The 22503-nt window shown below is 35.9% G+C and overlaps 1 protein-coding gene across 1 annotated transcript; it reads right to left on the minus strand.

Moving 5' to 3' along the window:
• Positions 1-337: 337 nt before the first annotated feature.
• On the minus strand, positions 338-2114 carry LOC107862441 (protein JINGUBANG). The gene has a single exon (XM_016708029.2). It carries the CDS (start codon positions 1743-1745, stop codon positions 606-608), a length of 1140 nt encoding a protein of 379 aa, XP_016563515.2. The 5' UTR covers positions 1746-2114; the 3' UTR covers positions 338-605.
• Positions 2115-22503: the final 20389 nt, after the last annotated feature.

The raw sequence follows: 22503 nt of genomic DNA on the forward strand, positions 1-22503 counted from the left end.
GAAACGCTGGCTTAGTCTATGTCAACATTTGATTGAACCATATTAAATAGATGGTCCATGTACTTTTGGTCTCTCTAGAAATTCTAAAAGTTCAACCAACCCTTGGGAAACTTAATACTTGGATCATCAGAGACAGAATTAGGCCAAAAAGAAAAGTTAATTAGGCACGGAGGGACCATCACTTTATACCCAAGGAGCTACTATTTCCTACTAGGATATGTGTAGACTTTAGTTTTTTATACTCACTTCCCTGTTAACTAGGTGAACTGGTTGAAATGATTTCAACAGGACTTTATGAGGTGTACTTGTAGAGAAGATCAACCAAAGTGGTTTCCAGTTTAAGAAGCATAATCATTTCATAGTGGTAGCCTTTTTCATTAGAATAAACCTGCAATACAATCCAACTAAAGAAGAAAATAAGTTAAAATTTCGTAGATATTTTCTTCTTTTGGCCACTTGCCCAACAATCTAAAGTGCAAAATCTAATATACAGATATGTTAATTGGCAAATCTGGAGCATGTGCATGTTCATTAGAGAAATCAATCAGCCAACAAATACAACGTGTCATGCTAGCTGATGCACCTCATTGAGTGTTATCAACAGCTTAGAGAAATGGAACAAAAACCTTCCAAACCTTGGTTTCACCATCTAAACTAGCACTGTATAGGACATATGAATAAGTTGAATCAGATGGAATTTGTTGATCACTGGTCACAGTCAAGCACTTCACTGGTCCAGTGTGTCCTTGAATAACACTAAGACAAGAGTAGCATCTCTCAACCCCTCTCCACACTCTCACTGTTTTATCTTCTGAACCACTGCACACTAAATCTGATACGACAGCCAGACATAATATCGACTTTTTATGGCCCCTGAGTGCACCCACCAGCAACATGTCACCACCTTCATCCTTCTCCCATACTAATATTGACCTATCGCAAGCACCCGAATATAAAACAGGATGAGTGCTACTCCCTCCAACTGCTAGTGCATTTACACCAGATTTATGTTTCTCTAGTGTACAGCCTAGTGAATGTTTCTTCTCTTCAAATCCCTTTCTCCAAATCTTGATTTTCTTGTCAGCTGATCCTGTAAAAACATCCCCGTCTACTGATATTTCTAGAGCGTTGATCGCGTCATCATGTGCATTTGCTATCGATTCCAGGCACTTAAAATCAGTGGTGCGCCAAATTTTAAGTGTTCGATCCCATGAAACGGAGTAGAGGAACGACTCGTCGTTGGAAAGGGCTAGTGCTGAGACTGTATCAACATGATGCACCCATGTGGACTCCTTGTGGCGCCTGATCTGAACATGGTTTTTCGGCATCATAAATTTAAAGGCTCTGTCACTAAGTATTGGGAGAGTAGCCAAGTGAACAATATTCGGGGTATCTGAATGGTGGTTTTCGATTCTCCAGACTCTGATTTTGTGGTCTTGATGAGCACTAAAGACCTTATCAGCCAAAATTACTAGAGACTTCACTGCACCTTTCCCTGCTATAACTGTGTCAATTATACTTGCATCTATTGTGGAAGTTAAAGCCTTTTGCTCCCACATACAAATTTCTTTGTCAGAAGAGCCAGTAAAGAGGAATTTCCCAGCAAGTACAAGGGAAGATGTATAGGAATTCTGTCCCTTAAGAGTAGCTATGCATTGATGGTGAGCTCCAAGACTAAAACTTTGACTTCCTTGTTCTGCTTTCGAGCCATTGCTTGAACATGATGTTTGATAAAAGGGCATCATTCTTCATTCCCCTGACCTCTAGCTGATGATGACTTTGATTTTATGTGAGGAAGAATGGAGATAGGCAGTGGTTAGAAAATTCAAGTGGGGAGGATCTTGTGAATTGTTTGGTTGATCATAGAATATACATTTTTGGTGTCTGTCTTTGTGAGGACTGAGGAGTAGAGAAATTAAAATAGGCTTCCTTAATAGAAAGTGGGAGCTAATGTTGTTACTTTCCCGTTTCAATTTGTTTGTCTAGTTTTGACCTAACATGGAATTTACGTGTCTGGTTTATGATCGCAAACTAAAGATATGTCATATGTCTTTAAATATGCCATGTGTAAAAGTTAGAATTAAAGAATTGATAAAAATAAAAGAAGATATCATTTTTGAAACGGACGAAAAAAAATAAGACAAATAAATTTTAACGGAGGAAATATTTATTTTTTGAAAAAGTTCTATATTTTGTGTAACTTCTGTCGATTGGAAGGTTTTATCCTCATCAATGACACTTAAAGAATTGGCCCACAAAAAATAAACTAGACAAAAGTTACTTCATTAATTGTCTCACAAAGGTTTCAACTTGCATGAACCAATGTTTCTTGGAAGAACAGTATAGTCTTAATAAAAAAATATATAGTGTGAGTTAGGTACTATCAAATGGCTGACTACTTTATCATTTCATTTTCTTGACTGCCTAATTGAAAAGTTAAACCATTTAGCTATTTCTTTACTGCCCTGTAATTTGGATGGTAATTAGTGTCTTTTGTACTTAGAATGCTTGTGTGCCAAAACAAGGTCAAAAAGTAGACCTTGTGTATCTGCTGAAAAAAAAAAAAAAATCCTCCAGACACTTATAAATTATAGATTTCAAACCCGGTAAATCAAATGCAATGTGTTAGAATCCGAACTCAAATCCATAATGTTCATATCCGAAATTCAATTAGACTAGAAGAATTCAAAGGTTAATTTAGTGTCTATTCAATGATAGGGACTTAGCTAGTTGCATTTCATTTTAAAAAAAAAAGTGATTGGTAAAGCAGCAAAGTTAGGTACTCTCAGTAACCCGCCAATCTTTCTCTTCTCTTTTTAATTTCTTTAGTGTTTTATAACAAAAGAAAAAAATATATGGAGAATTTGCCAACTCACACTGCTAAAAAGTAAGTATTTACCATTGAAATTTCCCCATGAAAAAAAATATTTAGTGGCTACTTCCACAAATATTTTGACTAAATCAATGAGATAAGAAATTTTTTAAAATATTATCACACCAAAAAATTAGAAGCTTTTCAGTATTTCAATAAGAATCTGTTTCCTATCATGTATTTTTCAAGTAAACTTATTCGTTGAGAAATGGGTGGTAAAAACATATTTTATAATACAAATTTCTCATTGATTCGAGGTGGGGGAAACATTTGTTTCTAGTAGTGTTAGTTGTCATTATAGAATATGTGAAAAGTTTTCCATTAGGGTGTTTTGCTCAGCATCTGATTCTAATTATGGAGGACAGTTCTGCTGCCTCTCTGGATATTGCCTTGCGCTAAATTTTGCCTTTCACGTTGACAGTTTCTCAAGTGGCACTTATAAATCATCTCGGAATATGAATCCACCTACATTATATTATCTTATTTTTCCAATTTTGACCTTTTTTCGTATTAGTTTATTTGTCTTCCAAACATATCACATGATTTACTTATAATGCAATGTCCCAAACATTATTTTATAGTAATAGAAAAGAACTTCATTCAAAACTTAAAAATTAAATTAAAGATTGAAATAGCAGTCCAATGTTTGTCACTTTATTCAACACTGTTTCGGTGTAATTAATTAAGGCTCAAATCTCACGTCCTTAAAAACGCTCAAGTCTCAAGGAGACTAATCACGGATCCATCACCTAACTCAATTTTTTAGAAAAAGAGAGAAAATGCCTTTGAAAATATTATCCGAAGGATTTAGCCTAACTATCAATTAAGTGGAACAAGATTTAAATTTCAGCACATATATATACAAGTAAATGTGAGGTGATTTTTTCTAATTTAATAATTATACTGATGAGAGTCCTTAAGGTATGCATAAATCGATACGAATATATAGAAGTAAGAAGTCAATGAATATCTAACTACAATAGTAATCATTTTGCTAACTACAATAGTAATCATTGAATTAAAGCATGGAATTGAATGTGATCCAAAATATAGGACAATGAAGGAAACCTACCTGCCAAATTAGGTTTTGCTTAAAAAATACTCCCTCCGTTTCATAATAAATGAATTATTGTAGTATTTTTTATGTTTCAAAATAAGTAAATCGTTGAAATTTTTTTCCAAATTTAACCTTAAGAATTTGACAATCAAGGAGCTGATTTGACAACCAAGACTTATCATAAATATGATTCTGTACTTTGAAAAGGGGTAAAAATGAAAAACTATGTTAAATTTATATTTTTGATTCTTTTTCTTAATTTATATGTCAAAATCTAACAATTCATTTATTATAAAATGGAAGAAGTACTACTAAAGACACTATTCTATGGGACTGTCTTTACCTAAAGGATCTCTAAAGGGAAACTTCTATACTACTACTATTAAATGTGTACAATTTCTAGGTTACATACTTATCGAAGACTTATAATTGGAATAAATTATAGTATGGTTCTGCGTCCACTTGTTTGCAGGAATACAGGGAATTGATTGTTTGACTAACAGAAATAATAAATCAAATCACCAATTAATTAAGTCTTTGCTCTTTAGTTTTTTTTTTTTTTTTAATATAATAAAAATATGTTTTAAGATACGTGCACATTTATTTAGTATGCATTTGACCTTAGATTCTAAATATTTTTCACTTTACTTAAAATTGAGAAAATGGCCAAAGCCTTCGTCCCTCTTGACCCCCAAATCCCAATTGCACACCATATTTTGGGGGGTCCTATAATTCTCTGAACTATTTTAAAATGAAATATATACTCTTCTAAAAACTCATACCTAAATTTTATTTCAAGTAGTGGCCTGCACGCGTTGTCACGTGTCATGCCACGTAATTCCATGTCATATTATCTTTTTTTATCTAAAAAATTACTCTCTCCATTTAAAAAAGAATGATCTAGTTTGACTTGTCAAATGTACCAAAACCAAAATGTCCTTCAATCTTGTGGTCTTAAATATGGCTCGTGGAAAGTTAGAATTAAAAAGTTGCTCAAAAAGAAAAGGGGTCGTTCTTTTTAAATGGACTAAAATAGGAAGTAGGTTATTCTTTTTGAAACGGATGGAGTAATTATTTTACTTTATATATTATTTTTTTTATCTAAAAAATTAATTATTTTACTTTATATATTTTTCTTTTTTCGCTAATCCCGGCCATGGCCGCCGCCGAGTGTCGTCCACCGGAACCTCATATCGAATTTGAAATTTCCAACAATTTTAAAGTCGGAAATAATAAACAACATCGAATTTGAAATTTCCGACAATCTTGAAGTGGAAAATAATGAACAACATCAATTTTTAAATTTCCAACGATCTTAAATCCGAAAACAACGAACAATACCAATTTCAAAATTTTCAACGACCTTAAAGCCGGAAACAATGAACAATATCGAATTTAAAATTTTCGATGACTTTAAAGTCGGAAACAATAGAGATTCAACGACCTTGAAGTCGGAAATAATGGACAATACCCATTTTAAAATTTACGACGACCTTGAAGTCGGATATGATGGACAATATCGATTTTGAATTTCCAACGACCTTGAAGTTGGAAACAATGAGCAATACTCATTTTAAAATTTTCGACAATCTTGAAGTCGGAACCAATTGATTTTGTGTTTGGAGATGAGGAAGATGATAAATTAGTCTTGGGTGCCATTGATGAATTCTTTAGTTTTTTTATTTGTGAGAAAGGAGGAGGAGGGGGAGGAAGAAGAAGATTATATATATTTATGTAAAGAAATATTAAAAATAAATTTATAATTTATAATTTTCGTTTTCACTCTCTTTAAGAGAGTGAAACACTCTCTTGTCATGCTAGTTTTTAGGAGTGTAATAATTTCACTTTAAAATAGTTCACAAGGGTAATAGGATCCCGCAAAGTATAAGTGTGTAGTTAAGATTTGAGGTAAAGATTGGGGGGCTTTTGGCCATTTTCTTCGTAAAATTTATGGAGTTGGATCGGAGTTGAAGATGGAGTACTTGTGTTTGATTATATTTTTTGAGAACTTTTGGAATAATGTCCATCGTTGAATGTACTTACAAATAAAACTTCAAAAGTGAAAAGCGAGTTGAAAAACAGGTTATAAATTGTTTTTCAACTTTCAAATAAGTTGAATTTGAAATTTTATGATCCAACATTAATTTATGGCCAAATGGGTCTTGTGTCTAAATTTCCTCTTGTTTCACCTTCAATCTATAGGAAACTAGGTTTGGTCGTCTAGACATTAAAAATATTACTTACATAAGAAATGGAATTATGATTCACTCGTTGCTTCTCCTAATTTTATTTTTTTTCTAGTTTAAAATAAAGTCTTGACTCTTGACCTACCTAACTCCACAATAATCCATCTTTTACTTTAGTTTAATTTTAGCTAAACTCGTAATTAAGGAACTTTTACCATTATTTTGTGTCCATGACATCTTTGATCAAAACATCTTGGAAGATGGGTTTTACTTAATCCATCAAAAGAAATTTTGACGTCACACGTGAGTTTCTTTTTTCCAAAGAAAATTAAAGGGTTACGATTATCACATTTCACATGTGTATCCGGATGTCTATCAGAAACGGTTTTCCTACTTTATCTGACCTCAATTTGTGAAAATACATATATTATGTTGTTGTTGATTATCTTCATGACCACTAACTATGCAAATATTATAATAGTATCTTAACGTGTGTTAGTACTACTAATTAATATACAATCAAGGAAATGATCCCATACGTTTCGATTTGAATACAAAATGACCTTAAAGAAATTTCGTTTTACATTTAAAGTGACAATTCTATTAAGAGACGATTTAGTAGTAGTACTATTTAAACGTGGGAATTATTTCAACCAACAACAGATAGAATAACAAATAGTTATTAAAAAATAGTAGTAATATAAAAATGTGAAAATCGTAAAACTGATTTCTATGTGTACCTTGAAAGGTTTCCATGTCGTTTCTGCCTGATGAGTCATGATAAAAAGAGTGTTTAATTTATTTTTATTTTGTTTGGTTTGTCAACTTGGATTTTTGGTAGGTATTCAGGTGATAATGTACATTACCATAACCTTAATCTCGACCAAAAGTTCCAAAAATGAGTAATCTGTGTGATCAAACCAGTCAAAAAAAAAAAATACTAGTATCATATTGGTGCGTTAGGTATGACAGAAAAAATATATATTTTTGAATAATAAGTTCTAATTTTTTATTTATTTTCTCATATTTAGTAGGTAAATTACAAATTATGTATGTGTGTGTTGGGTTATGACCCCACATTTCAACCTAAGTATGACCCCATTTTTAATTTACTCGTCCATTTTAATTCGCTCAAATTCAATGTCTAAATTCTACCATTTGACATCTCTAGAATAAGGATGGACCAGAGGTGCAATTTTGTGGTGCTTCGACATCCGATACGTATATTAGATATAATTATACAAAAAATCCATAACAATTGGTATAAGATTTAGAAAAATACCCTGAAAACCAAGAAGATAGCTGAGTGCTTTGATTTTCAAACGAACTTTAGAGCTTTGAGCCCCAATATGTGCGTTTGAACCTTTCAGACACCCACGACCCCTAAATCCAAAGTCCACATCGATGAAACGCATCAGCCAAGAAAATCATAGAAGATATGGAGGGACTGGGGCCTTGACAAATAACACAGCTATCAAGGGGTAGGTTGAAAAAAAAAAAAACCTGCCTCCCAATTTGTTAGTCTTAGGTTAGGTGTCTTTTAACAGTACAAAAATTATGCCTATATGTCCCCAGACTCATTTTATTCATTCATGGGTACATGAATATGACTATTGGATTGGCAATTTGCCGAACACCTGGCTCTATTATTAGGTTTGTGTCTCACTATATATAAACATATCAAGGGCCCTTTTGTCCTTCATGTTGTTTGTGTTTTTCAGTAATTTAATTTGCTCAAATTTCTCTTGCTAGTACACAAGTAGATAATACAATGGTTGGAAGCATTTGTTCTTTATGTCACAATCTTGTTATATATCCAAATTTTCAGGGATTAGATATTAGGGTTATCTGTAATTAGTACTGTTAGAGGAAGATGGTGTATGTAAAACCTAGAAGTTATCATTGTTATATGGACTAACTATACAATTATTTCCTTGAAAAGAAGAGGATATTCATAATTAAGTTCTAATAAATAACCTACTCCTGCATCTTCATTTGATTGACATTAGTGCGTGCGATTTAGTGCCATGCCTTCCTCAAGGAATTATCTCTTTACTGGCATGTTTATTGATGTTGCAAATTTTTACCGTCCTAAAATCAATACTAGAAATGAGATCTCTCGCCTTCTTACAAAAAGAATAGAAGAAAATAATCTTTTTAGATTTCTTCTATGTAAAAAGTGAAGATCTTTTGTCAAAAAATCACAAATTCTTCCTCTTGCTATGGGTATTCAAGGTTTAACTCATGTATAGACAAGTTACTTTGGATCTATGTATACAACGTAACACAACTTTTATACATACAATATCAAGGTTTAATATGCATGTAGAGACACGTTATTTTGGATCTCTGTGTACAATTTAACTTTTCATATATACAATTTTTCCGATTAAATATGTTCAATTGCCATGAAATTTCATTTTGTAGTTGATCTGTACAAAAGTGTTCTTAGATTTATGTCATTTTTACTAGAAATCTTGTTTTATACATAAAATTGTTGAGAAATGATTCAAAAAGATACTTGACCAAGTTTTCAGGAAGTTAGTTTTTTTTTTGTTTGGTGATAAGGATAGATTATATTACTAAAGTTTCAGTTGTTGTCATAGTTAATAGCCACATCCCGGCATACTAGGCTAATATAATTACTGGGAATAGTTCTCCCATAAGTAGTACCCTGTTTGTCTTTCATCAAAATAGTTGCAACACTAAGGGGAGGGGAAGACAGTACATGAGGGTTATCACAAAGATCTGCAGTAGTTGCCATTTTTGTCAGTGTATCTGTCACTTGGTTTTGTTCTCTAAACGTGTGGATAGGTGTTGTAGCTTGGGTTTCCTTCAGCAATGACCTCAATTCATACAAAACATTATGATAATGAGATTCTGAGTTGTTTAGGGAATGTATAACTTCAATGGCATCAACATTAACCTCAAGAGGGTTAATGTTATTTTGTACAACAACAAGTAACCCTCTCTTTAACGCAAGGATTTCAGCATGGAAGGGACTGACTTGTGCTATCGTTTGATAAAAATCCAAAACCCAGTTCCCCTCATGGTTTCTTATCACGCCTCCCAAACCGACTTGCCTTCGCTATTGTTACACGCTCCGTCAGTGTTAAGCTTAAACGCAGGATGAGTAGGAGGCTCCCATCTTATTTCAATGGTGACACTATTTTGGTGCGGGTTCTATTCTTTTGAATGAGTAGCGAGTATTCAATCGCATAGCTGATGGGTATTTCCGTGCTAATGCTCTCTCGATTGTTATTGGATTGATTATCATTCCTACTTAGCCAAATTGTCCACATGCACTGCAGGATTTGGTTACCCCAGGTGATGTAGTCGTTGAAGGATTTATTCTTGATGTCCTTCCAAGTATTTGACTAAGAGACATTATCTAAGTTATTGAGAAAGGTGAGATGATTAATTCCACCAATTTGCTGAATGTTTTCCCAGAAGTTAATGGCTTTGGAGCATTGGAAAAAAATGTGGTTAAGAGTTTCCAGTTCCATATTGCAGTAATGGCATCATGGGTCCACATCCATCCCTATTCTGTTGAGGTACACATTGGTGGGAAGTCTACCATGAACAAGCAGCCATAGAAAAGTTTTAATTTTATTAGGAATGTTCGCTTTCCAGATTTCCCTGAAGCAACTAACGTCTCCATGGTAAGAATTCTCTGTGGCGTGAGCAATGGCCTCATAAGCACTGGAAGTGGTAAACTTACCATCATTTGTGAGTTTCCAATAGGGATGGTCATTCTAGTTGGTCAAAGGAGGGGGTTTGGAGTGAATGAATGTTTGCTTGATTTGGTCAGATAGTTCAAAAGATAGCCGCAAAAAATCTCAGCTTCCGTTGGTAACCATATCCATGACAGTAAGGTTTAGTTCCTCAGCATTCAAGGGACCATGAATTTTGTGTCTGATTGGGTCAGTGTTGGGAAGCCAAGTATCAGTTATGAACTTGACATTGTTCCCTTGATGAACGGACCATGCAAGGCCTTTCCTGCATTCTTTCCAGCCACTCTTGACATTTCTCCAGGTTGTAGAAACCCAAGGGTATGTCTGGTTGTTCTGTTCTAGGCTATGGTACTTGGTGGTGAGGACTTTAGACCATAATTTGTGGGGAGGGGAGGGGGTTGACCAGCCGCCACGCTAGGCTAGCATGCATTGCTCTATTTCTGTATTCAGCTTTTTGAAGTCCAAGGCCTCTATTGAGCTTACTAGTAGCAAGAATGTCCCAGCTTAGAAGATGAATCTTCTTTTTATCTTTCTAACTTCCCCAAACAAAGTTTCTTTGGATTCGGTTTATAGATTTCAAGGTCTTTTGTGGAAGCTTGATGAATTGCATTACATGAGTAGGCATGCTATTTAAGGTAGATTTGTCTAGAACAGTTCTGCCCGTCATGTTCAACATGTAGGTCTTCCAACCAGCTAACTTATTATTCATGTTATCTATGATGTATTGAAAGTCAGCATGGGTTGGTTTGCTATCAAGGATAGGGAATCCAAGATATTTTCCAAAGGAATTGCCTCTTTTCATGTTGAGGATGTCGCAGCATTCTTGAGCACAGCTGGTACTGTAATTTTTTGAGAATAAAATGCTGGACTTGGGATTATTGATTTTCTGGCCGAAAGATTGGCCAAATTGGTTCAGAGCTTGGAGAATGTTAATGCAGTTTTTTTTGTTGGCTTGGGCAAACAGAGTTAGGTCGTCTACAAAGAATTGATGAGAGATTTTGGGCCCACTGGTGATGGATTTTATGGGGTCCCATTGCTTTTGGAGCACAGCTTTGTCAACAATTCTAAAAAGTCTTTCCATGCAAATAATAAACAGGTAGGGTAAAAGGGGATCCCCTTGTCGTATACCTCTAGAAGGTTCAAATGAGGTTGAAGGCTTTCCATTAATAAGGATGGAAATCGTGGAGTTGGAAACGCATGACATGATGAGTTTGATGAGATTGGTAGGGAAGTTGAAGTACAAGAGGGTGTTATGGATGAAGGACCATTCTAGCATGTCGAAAGACTTTTCTAGGTCTATTTTCAGAATCATGTTGGCTTTCTTTCCCTTCATTTTCCTAAAGTGGCTTATGTATTCTTGGACAATAATTGCATTGTCTGCAACTCATCTGTTAGTTAGGAAGCTTGCCTGGTTAGGACTAGTGAGTTGGTCTAAATAAGGCTTGATCCTACTGACGATAATTTTGGTGATGAGTTTGTAGCTGAAATTACATAAACCAATAGGCCTGAAATTTTTGACCAAGTTGGCATTAGGACTTTTTGGAATGAGGTAGATGTAAGTTGTGTTTGCCTCCTTGGGCATGCAGCTTTTGGTGGCAGAATTCCAAGGTCTTCTGTCTAACTGCTTGTCAGTAATTTTGGTAAAACAGTGGGTAAATACCATCAGGCCCAGGGGCTTTCAAGGGGTGAAAGAATTTGAGGGCTCTAACCACTTCACTATCTCCCAAGGGTTCATCCAGAATAGTTTTAGAGTCTTCCCAAAGGTAAGGCTCATGGTAGCCTTGCTGAAGAGTTCTCTTGGAATTGCTTTGTTCAGTAGTGTAGAGAGAGATAAAAAATTTGGATACGTGGGTGGAGATACCCTCTTCTGATACAAAATCGACAAGGAAAACACTAACACACACCAAAACAGTCCATGATTTGAAGAACCGAGGACCCCCTTTGGTGAACCCTCTTGAATTCACTACCCAATAACAATACAAACACGATAACAACAAGATTCTAAGGTGTTCAACACCTATAATTAGCGAGCCACAAACTAAGATTACAACATAATAATAAGAACAAAAATAACACAACAAGGTCTCGGGTTTGGACACCCAAAACCGAGAATGAACATAACAACAATAATGAGATAGAATGATAGATAACTGGACACACAATGCACAAACACTATGAACCAAAGTGTATATTGAACACTAAGACCCAAGAATTCATACAAATAACATCAAGTTCTTACGATGACCTCAAGGGAATGGAATTCCCAAGCAACTAAAGTTTCAAAATAAACAACCAACACAAGTGATTCCACGCTTGTCACAAGTGATTCCACACTTGTATGAACACTCTCAAAGAGCTCTCAAAATATCATCTAAGTTATGATAAAATGACCTAACATGTTTTATTTATAGCCTAGGTTTCAACTTAATACAAAATGACTAGAATGCCCTTAATGAGCCAAGACAAAAGGGAGGCCTTGGAGTGTGCATATTGGATGGATTTGGAGTGTTGGGTCTTGTTCTCTACACTTCAAAGCTTGTTTCATTGGTTGGGCAGCCACCCAAGCTCGAGTCTTTACGTATTGATCCACAATCATGATCGTACTTGTATCATCCTCTCCTTCTAGAAAAAGGATTCGACCTCGAATTCGAACCTTGCAAAACAATAGGAAGGACAAGCAAACATAAGTTCCTCAAGATATGAGGGTTACTATTAGTGTAATTAATCATAGCATCTTGTCAAGGTGGCTCAAACTTCACATACACCCAAACATCCCTCTTACCCGAATACCCTCCCAAGAAAGAGTCAACTAGTCTATCCACACAAGTGTGACAAGAAACAAGGAACAAGAGTTGCTCATCAAGTGGAAAACATAGACTCTTCTTCAAACAACAAATAAGCTTGAAAGCCGAGAAAGGAAGGCCATAAATTCCATGCGTATTCAAGTCATTCCAAAAGACATCCTCATCACCATATTTCAAATGATCACCGGGATCAAATGGGTGGAGTGTCAATGGACACGGGTTTAGGATGCATTTCCTTTTCCCAATACTACCATTAGTACAATCACATATCCCATCTATTCTAGCATGGTCTACAACAAAAACAACTAGAGGGTCATCCATAGTCAATCGGCCAACATGTTCAACATCACCATTTTCACACACAAGTTGGTCTTCATGACTTCCATAAGACAATGTACTATCACTTGCCACAATAGCCTCAACACTAGATGGATCAACTAGTGTATCCACAATCTCAATTTGTACATTATCTTCACTAAATGGAGGCATATACGGCTCACCTAAAGACAAACTACCATTCACACTTAGTTGGCTACTAGCCTCATTCACTAGAGTGCAAGATTTAGTTTGATTACCTTGTAGCTCATGTGTAGCATGTCCACTCACATGAACTTGATTAGTAAGGCTTGGATTCTCTATCAAGTTATCCAACTCCTTGCAAAAAGAGCTTTCTGTCCCTTTCATTCTTCCTTCCACTCGGTCCATTATTTTTTTCATTCTCTCCATTCGGCTACTAAGGTCATGTTTCATACCTATTATGGCAGCCATCAAATCATTCATGGTCACCTTTTCCAATGCCATAGTTTCTAACAAAATAAATTCTAAAACAAAAACACAAAAAACAACAAACTAGTTAATGTTAGAAAAAAAAATCCTCACAAGCTCTCACACTTTGAAATGCCTCTCAATTGGCCTCACAAGTGTTGGTAACTCATTCATACTCCAAGGAGACTACTTGGTACCAATTGGGTCTCGAGGTCGGAATAGATTCTCTTTTGAAACAACTCAAAAAAAATACGTACGGACTTGAACCGAGAAACTACAACGAATTTTAAAAGATAAAAGCACACAAAGAAACGTAGACACAAATAAACGAACCCAAAAACTAATTTACAATCTAGTAGACAATTACTAGTTTGTTAATTAGCAATAGAATCAACAAATTGCAACTAAGAAACAAATATTAGAAACTAAGAAATAAAAAATTTGAGCCTAAATTTGTCGTGTGAACAGTAAAGCATGACGTGGCAGCCACGTATTGGTTGCGGTCTTAACAAATTTTATTTTTCAAAATTGAAAGTCTTGAGCAATTTGTGATTTGGAATTGGTGGAAATTTATTTAGGAGGGAAACAAGTCTTGAAATTCTATTGTCAAATTCAAAAGTGGAAAACTTGACTTTTTGTACCATCCCCCTTAAACCAAGGAAAGTTGTTGGGAAGTGATTGACTAGTTGATGGGTGATGGAAACTCTTTCAAGACTAACAAGCTTTCACCTTTTTCTCTTCAACTTTATAGATCTAGTATTCACTTTATTTTAACAAGTCTTGAAAGGGATGAAGAACATAAAGAACAACTTCAACAATCACCAAGAACACAATAATCCCAATAACCAATTCCAACAACAACAAGGCCAACAAATCACGGCCTAGTCCACCAAGATGACAACACAATCGGCTAAGGCTTTAAGTTCACAACAACACTTCAACAAATGCAAGCTCAAATTTAGATCTTGACTCAAGAGTGTTAGTGAACAAGAAAACTAACACTTGAAACACCAAGACAAACAAAATGACTCCTAGATCTAATGTTCAAGTCTCGGCCAAACACAACAAGAACACAACAAACTTTCGGCCAAGATCCAAACTCAAGAACACTACTTTTTTTTTGTATTTTCAAGCAAGCTAGCCCAAGATTGATCTTGTGGGAACAAAATCAAGCCATGCTCTGATACCGAATGATACAAAATCAACAAGAAAGACACTAACACACACTAAAATAGTCCATGATTTGAAGAACCGAGGACCCTCTTTGGTGACCCCTCTCAAATTCACTACACAATAACAATACAAGCACGATAACAACAAGATTTTAAGGTGTTCAACACCTATAATAAGCGAGCCACAAACTAAGATTACAACACAATAATAAGAAAAAAAATGACACAACAAGGTCTCGGGTTTGGACACCCAAAACCGAGAATAAACACAACAACAATTATAAGATAGAATGATAGATAACTTGACACACAATGCACAAACACTATAAACCAAAGTGTTTATTGAACACTAAGACCCAAGAATTCATACAAATAACATCAAGTTCTTACGGTGACCTCAAGAGAACGGAATCCCCAAGCAACCAACATTTCAAAATAAGCAACCAACACAAGTGATATCCACACTTGTATGAACACTCTCAAAGGGCTCTCAAAATATCATCTGTGACAAAATGACCTAACATGTTCTATTTATAGCCTAGGTTTCAACTTAATACAAAATGACTAGAATGCCCTTAATGAGCCAAGACAAAAGAGAGGCCTCTAAGTGTGCATATTGGATGGATTTGGAGTGTTGGGACTTTGTTCTCTACACTTCAAAGCTTGTTCCATTGGTTGGGCAGTCACCCGAGCTCGAGTCCTTACGTATTGGTCCACAATCATGATCGTACTTGTATCATCTTCTCCATCAATTAGTTGGCTAGCCTCATCCTTAAGAGTAAGGATTTAGTTTCTTCTTCTTCTGTTGAGGGTAGTGGCATGGAAGAATTTGGTGTTAGCATCACCCTCACTGAGCCAAGTGATTCTTGACTTGGTCCTCCAAAAATACTCCTCATATTGAAGAGTAAGGTTATACTCCTCAAGCAATTCCTTTTCTAGATTTTAAAGAAAATTGCCATGGGGGTAGTTAGGAAATTTTTGGATACCATCAAGTCTAGCTAGAATTTTTTTCAATTTTTGGAATATATTCCCAAAGACTTTAGTGTTCCAGCTGGAAATGGTTGATGGAGTGGGGGGTTGTAATTACTCTGAAAACACTGATGGACAAGGTTTTGAAAGGAGTGATGACTACCCCACAAGGTTCAAACCTAAATGTTTTATTGAAATGATTTGGTCTAAAGCCTAGGACATCAACAAGAATGGGGGAATGGTCAGACTTAGTCCTTGGTAGGTATGTGAAAGTGGCCTCTGGGTATTGGTTTATCCAGAGGTTGTTCGACATACACCTATCAAGTCGCTAAAAAATAAGTTGTCTTCTGTTTCTATTACGCTTATTGGTCCACATGTACCTGTTACCTTTAAAGCCTAGATTTACTATACTATAATGATTTATACACTGTCTAAAGTTGACACCTCTAGTAGGATTAATAGGAGCACCTCCTAGCTTTTCTTTGGTTTGAAGAACCTCATTAAAATCCCCATCCATGAACCATTTTCCCTTGTGATTATCAACTATACTACACAATTCATCCCAGAGATTCAGACGGGTAGAGTAATCTAGGCTACCATACACAATAGAAAAAAGCCAAGAAGGGTTATCAGGACATACCTTAATCATGACATGAATACCTTGTGTAGATGTGGATAGATTTTCTAAGTGCAGGAGATCCTCCTTCCACATGATAGCTATACCACCAGAGAGGCCAACAGCATTAGCCTGAATATAAGAATCAAATCCTAGAGCATTGGCCAGGGACTTATGTTCTGCTATTTTTGTTTCCAAGAGGACTAGCATCGCAGGTCTGTGGATGTTGGTCATAGCTTGACACTGCCTCCTAAAGGTCATACTATTTGCTTCCCTAGTATTCCAAATTATGAATTTCATCATTAACATTGGATTGTTGGTTCCTTGAGTCATGAGGGTTTTTTCTTTCTCCCCCGGTGTTGTTTGAGGGCTTAGAATGGCAACCGGAGGTGTCTTCTCTGTTGCACTCTTCAGCATTAGAGAGAACGATGTCATTTTCATTGGTGAGTGATCAATAGTAGTTGCGTTGAAGGACTCTTCAAAGCTTCTATGAAGGGTCCTTTCCAAGAGGAATAGTTTGAGCTTTGTTTCCCCAAATGTGTGTAAGAAGCTTTTCATTTATTTATTGATTTGTCTTATTTCCTCTGTAATCGATGTTGTTTTGCTTCCTAAACCGTCTACCCTTCCCGTTGGAGTTGACAGTGGTTGGGCTGGCGGGTTCAGGAGTGAGAAGTTGGGTGACTGGTTGTTTGAGAGGTATGGAGTAGTCGGCATGAATGGCATACTTTAGAATGTCTGGGTCATCAGTGCGTTGACCTTCTCCATGGAGCTCAGATGCTGATATTCTGGCAGCTGTGTCAAGAGAATTGTTTGTTTCCAAACTTATTCCCCCAGTCCTTGCACTACTTGATCCATTATTTCCTTTGTTATCTGAGCTAAGTAGACTGGGTCTTGAAGGAATATGGCTAAGGTTGTGATCCCACCGTTATCTTGAGCTGTATCCATTTCCTTTTAAAAACTTTTTCCATCCACGATGTCGGTTGGCGGTCTGGCTGTGTTGGAGTGGTTACAAAGTAAAGGGGTTCCATCGTTTGATTGATGGTTGTGTTGTTTGGTAGTTGATCCATTTGAGAGTTCTGGTAGAGGAATATGTTGATTGGAGGGATGTTTGTTTTCCGGCCATGGAGGTTTAATTAAAGGAAACATATTAATGGAGTTAATGGATTTGATAGTTGAAGTCTTTTCAGTAGCTTGGAGGTTATGATTACCCTGTATATCGGAGGAATTAATTTTCTTCAGAGAAGATGGAGGGAAGATGTCCATAGGCTCTGTTGAAGTAAAGAGTGTCAAGCTGGCCTCGAGGGCCGCAAAAGAATTAATGGAGTGGTTGGTTGAGTATTTAATGGAGTTGGTATTAGGATCAAGTTTTTCACTATTCTTATTAAGAGCATTTTTATTTTTATGATATATCAAATTATTTTTTTTCATTTGTGGGTTATGATGGTCCACAAACAATTTACGTTCCTTCCCTTTACAAATCAATATCAGTATTGTTGTTTTTAATTATTTCTTTTGTTCCATTTCAGGAAGATGCCTCCTGTGCTAAAGCATTATTAGCATTTAATTTAGAAGAGGTATAAGTGGACTTACCTGGTTGAGTTGTTGTGTTTCGTACCTGGCCATAGTCAGCATGTTTACCATGCTGATCCGTTCCTGCCCTGGGTGCGCCTCTCTTTTTCGGGAAAGATACTACTTGCCATTCGTTTGCTTGCGGCGGCATAGTAGATGTTGATGGGGTGTCTGGGTCCAATGGTAGTGATTTATAATATGTGCAGCTCCGTAGCAGATACCCAATTCTCCCTCAATTGGTGTACAATATCCCTTCCCCTTCATACACCACCTTTTGAGTGTGTGTACCAATCACAATTGAGGTTTTAACAAGTAGTTCGTTTGGCACTTGGATGTAAATTCTAGCATATCGACCTCGTAGAGAAGCTGATGTACAGGTATTAATTTTAAGTAATTGACCCAATTTTCGTCCCACTTTCTCGAGTATACTTTGATCATAGAATTTCGTAGGGAGTTGTGGCAACCTTACCCAAATCGCAGTGTGGGTTAGGATGGCCTTCTCCAGCACAAAATTGGGTTCCCAATATTTGACTGATAGAAAACCTCCAGCGACGAACCACGGTCCACCATGTAGGATCCTCTAAGAATTTTCCAGCAGTTCCAATTTAGCTGTATATTATTCATGCCCAAGATCGATTAGTGTAAGTGGCTCCGTCAGTTACCATAGCTCTTGTAGCTTGTTTTTGAGATGTGGGTGGGACAGCTTCTTGCCATAGACTTTGAGAATTATGGAGTGTTTCCATGGTTGGTAAATTCTCAGCTTGTCTTTCTCTGTGAGTATTATTGCATTACCATTATGATTGGGGGGTCTAGAGAGTACTCTTATTATAAAGAGTAAGTTTTGTTGTTATGAGATTGTTGAACCAGCAATGCTTCTTTGAAGGAATTAACTGTCACAGCTGTAGCTATTTGGTCCTCTTCTATTGCGGTTGTAGTTATTGGATCTAGTGGTTTGGGTGGGTGTGGTGGCGTTGTCGGGGTTGGGTTAACTGTGTCAATTTGCATTGAGAGAATTTCCTCCAGGAAGTTAGTTAGTTATGAGTTAGTTTTCTTTATTCTAGCAAGTTCAGATAGTGTTGTAGATTATTAGCTAGTCTGTAAATTAGTGGGTTAGTAGACCTAAAGTTTAGAATTTTCAGTTTGATTGTTAGCCTATTTATAGGCAGATATCTTTACTTTCATAAGGATATCAGAAATAAAAAAATTCACTACAGTATTTAGCTTCCTTTTTCCTTTCCAACAAATCAAGTATCAGCGTCAGGTTCCTTTTGAAATTGAGTGAATCGTGAGACTTATATCAATTGAATATTTGAGTGGAACAAAAGAGAAAGTGTGAGAGCAAAACAAATGTGGCAAAGAATCGTGAGGTTTTGCAACCACTCATGTCAATTTTTACTGGTGAAAAGTATGAGTTTTGGAGTATCAAAATAAAAACTCTTTCCAAATCACAAAGAGTTTGAGAGCTGGTGGAAGCAGGCTTTGTAGATCAAGCAGGCACTGACAAAGAGACAGACAAATTAAAAGAGATTAAAAAGAACGACGCCAAAGCATTGTTCCTGATTCAATAAGTAGTCCATGACATAATTTTTGCAAGAATTGCAATAGAAACTACAATTGCGGAGGCATGGAAGATTTTGATGAAGGAATTTCAAGGTTCATCTAAGGTGATTACGGTAAAATTGCAGACTTACCGTCGTGACTTTGAAACTCTTTATATCAAAAGTAATGAATTTGTTCAAATATTTGTCTAGAGTTTCTTCTCTTGTTAATCAAATAAAGTCTTATGGTGAAGATATATCTGAAGAAACTATTGTAGTAAAAGTTTTAAGGAGTCTTACTCTAAAGTTTGAACATATTGTTGTTGCGATTGAGGAATCTCATTACTTGTCTGATTATACTTTTGATGAACTAATGAGTTCTTTGCAAGCTCATGAAGATAGGATCCTAAGGTCACATGAAAAAAACAAAGAGAAGGCATTTCAGGTGAAGGAAGAATCCACTCATAAAAAAAATAAGCTAAATAAATTTGTTAATCGTGGTCGAGGCAGAGGTGGATTTTGAGGAAGAGGCCAAGGAAGAAGTTGAGATAAAGGAGGATCAAATGAAGAGAAGCAGAACAGAACATTTCTGTGCAACCACTACAGAAAATCAGGTCATAAAGAAGCTTATTGCTGGCAAAAGCAGAAGGGTGAAAATAGCCAAGCAAGCTCTATGGAGGAAAATGATGATGAAAGTAAACTGATCATGACCCTTTATTGTGAAAAAAAAACTCCTAACTATGTTTCATTTTTGGACAGCGGATGTTCCTACCATATGTATGGAACAAGATATTTATCCAGGGAGCTCAATGAGTCCAAAAATTCAGACGTAAGGCTAAGAGACAACAAGAAAATTCAGGTTGAAGGCAGAGGTACTGTTAACATTATGACCAACCAAGGTAATGCTAAGATTTTAGAAGATGTGATGTTTTTTCCTAGTCTATCTCATAATTTGCTTAGCATTGGACAATTAATGATTAGCAGATACTCAATTTCTTTTAACAATGGTGTTTGCACTATTAAAAATAAGAAATCTGAAAAAACCATTGCTAAAGTCCCAATGACTAACAATAAAATATTTCCTTTAGAAGTTTTAATGGTTGAGAAATGTGTTATGGTAGCTAGTGGTGATAATGAAACTAGACTATGGCATTTGCGTTATGGGCATTTAAATATTAATGGGTAGAAGCTATTGAGCCAAAAGGAAATGGTCTTTGGATTGCCGAAAGTTGAGAATCTAGATTTTTGTGAAAGTTGTGTTTACGGAAAATAAAGTAAAAAGGTTTTTCCTGTAGGTAAGTCTTGGAGAGCTTCTGTTTGTCTTGAGTTAGTACATGTTGATTTGTGCGATTTTTTGAGTATTGAGTCCTTAGGGCAAAGTCGATCATTTTTGCTTTTTACTGATGACTATAGTCGTATGAGTTGGATATATTTCTTGAAATTAATTAAATCTGAAATATTTGATAATTTCAAGAAATTTAAATCTTTTGTTGAGAGGCAAAATGAATGTAGACTCAAAACTCTTCGGAAAGATAAAGGTGGTGAGTTTATGTCAAAGGAATTCAGTTTCTTTTGTGAAGAAAATAGAATACATCGAGAGCTCACAACACCTTATACACCGGAGCAGAATGGTGTAGCCGAACGAAAGAACCGCACAGTTGTTGAGATGGACAGAAGTATGATAGAAGGTAGAAGTGCACCAAAATGTTTTTGGGCTGAAGCTACTGCTGCCTATTTGCTGAACATTTCCCCCACCAAGACAGTTTATAATCAAATACCATATGAATCTTGGAGAGGTAACAAACCCAAGGTAAGCCACTTACGTGTCTTCGATTGTATAGCTTATGCTTTGGTAAATTCACAAGATCGACGTAAGCTTGATGAAAAATGTGAAAATGTATCTTTGTTGGATATAGTACACAATCCAAGGCTTATAAGATATATAATTCAGTGAGTGGCAAAATTACGGTCAATAGAAATGTTGTGTTTAATGAAGATGCAAGATGGAACTTTAATTCTGAAAATGAAAGTTCAAATATTCAATTGTTGCCTTCTAACGATATTGTTGATCAAGAGTATGTAGCAGATCCTTGTTTGGAAGGTCCATCGACTACCTCATCAGTTGCACCAACAACTTCTCCAATATTGGAAGAGGCTTCAGCTGAGCCAACTGTGAGAACTTTTTTAGCCTTGGCTACGAAATTAAATTGGCCAGTGTAACAATTTTATGTTAAATTTATTTTTTTAAATGGTGATTTGGAAGAGGAAGTTTATGTCTCACAACCTGAAGGTTTTATAGTTAATGGTAAAGAAGATAAGGTTTACAGGTTAAAAAAGGCACTTTATGGCTTAAAGCAAGCGCCACGAACATGGTACTTCAAAATTGATTCTTATTTTCAGGAGAGTGGCTTTGAAAGGAGTAACAATGAGCCTACTCTTTATATAAAAGGAGGAGATAAAAATAATTTTCTGGTTGTATGGCATTATGTTGACGATATGATATATGGGTTCAAGTGAGTTTATTGTCACTGAATTTAAGGACTGCATGATGAAGAATTTTAAGATGTCTGATTTGGAAATGTTGCATTACTTTCTTGGTCTTGAGGTGAAACAAGAAGTTGATGGCATATTTCTTTCACAAAGAACGTATGCAACAGATCTTTTGAAAATGTTCAATATGGTAAATTGCAATGTTGCTGCTACTCCAATGAATATCAATGAGAAGTTGTGTCGTGATGATGGTTCTGAAATGACAAATGCAACTTATTTTAGAAGTCTGGTTGGTGGTTTGAACTACTTGTCTCATACCAGGCCAGACATTGTTTTCTCTATCGGCGTCGTATCTAGATTTATGCACAATCCAAGCAAACTTTACCTTGGAGCTGCAAAGAGAATATTGAGATATATCGCAGGGACATCAGAACATGAAATTTGGTATTCTAAGGTAACAAATTTCACATTAACTGGTTTTACTGATAGTGACTACGCAGATAACATTGATGACAGAAAGAGTACATCTGATTTCTTATTTAATCTCGGATCTGGAGCAATTTCATGAAGTTCAAAGAAGCAGGAAGTGGTGGCCTTATCAACTTCAGAGATTGAGTATATTGCAGCAACTTCAGCAGCTTGTCAAGCAGTTTGGTTAAAGTGACTTGTTGCAGATTTTAATCAGAAATCAGTTGGTGCGACTGAGATTTTTTTGCGACAATAGATCTGCT

Source organism: Capsicum annuum, chromosome 3, assembly GCF_002878395.1.
Source record: "Capsicum annuum cultivar UCD-10X-F1 chromosome 3, UCD10Xv1.1, whole genome shotgun sequence".
Taxonomy (NCBI): domain Eukaryota; kingdom Viridiplantae; phylum Streptophyta; class Magnoliopsida; order Solanales; family Solanaceae; genus Capsicum; species Capsicum annuum.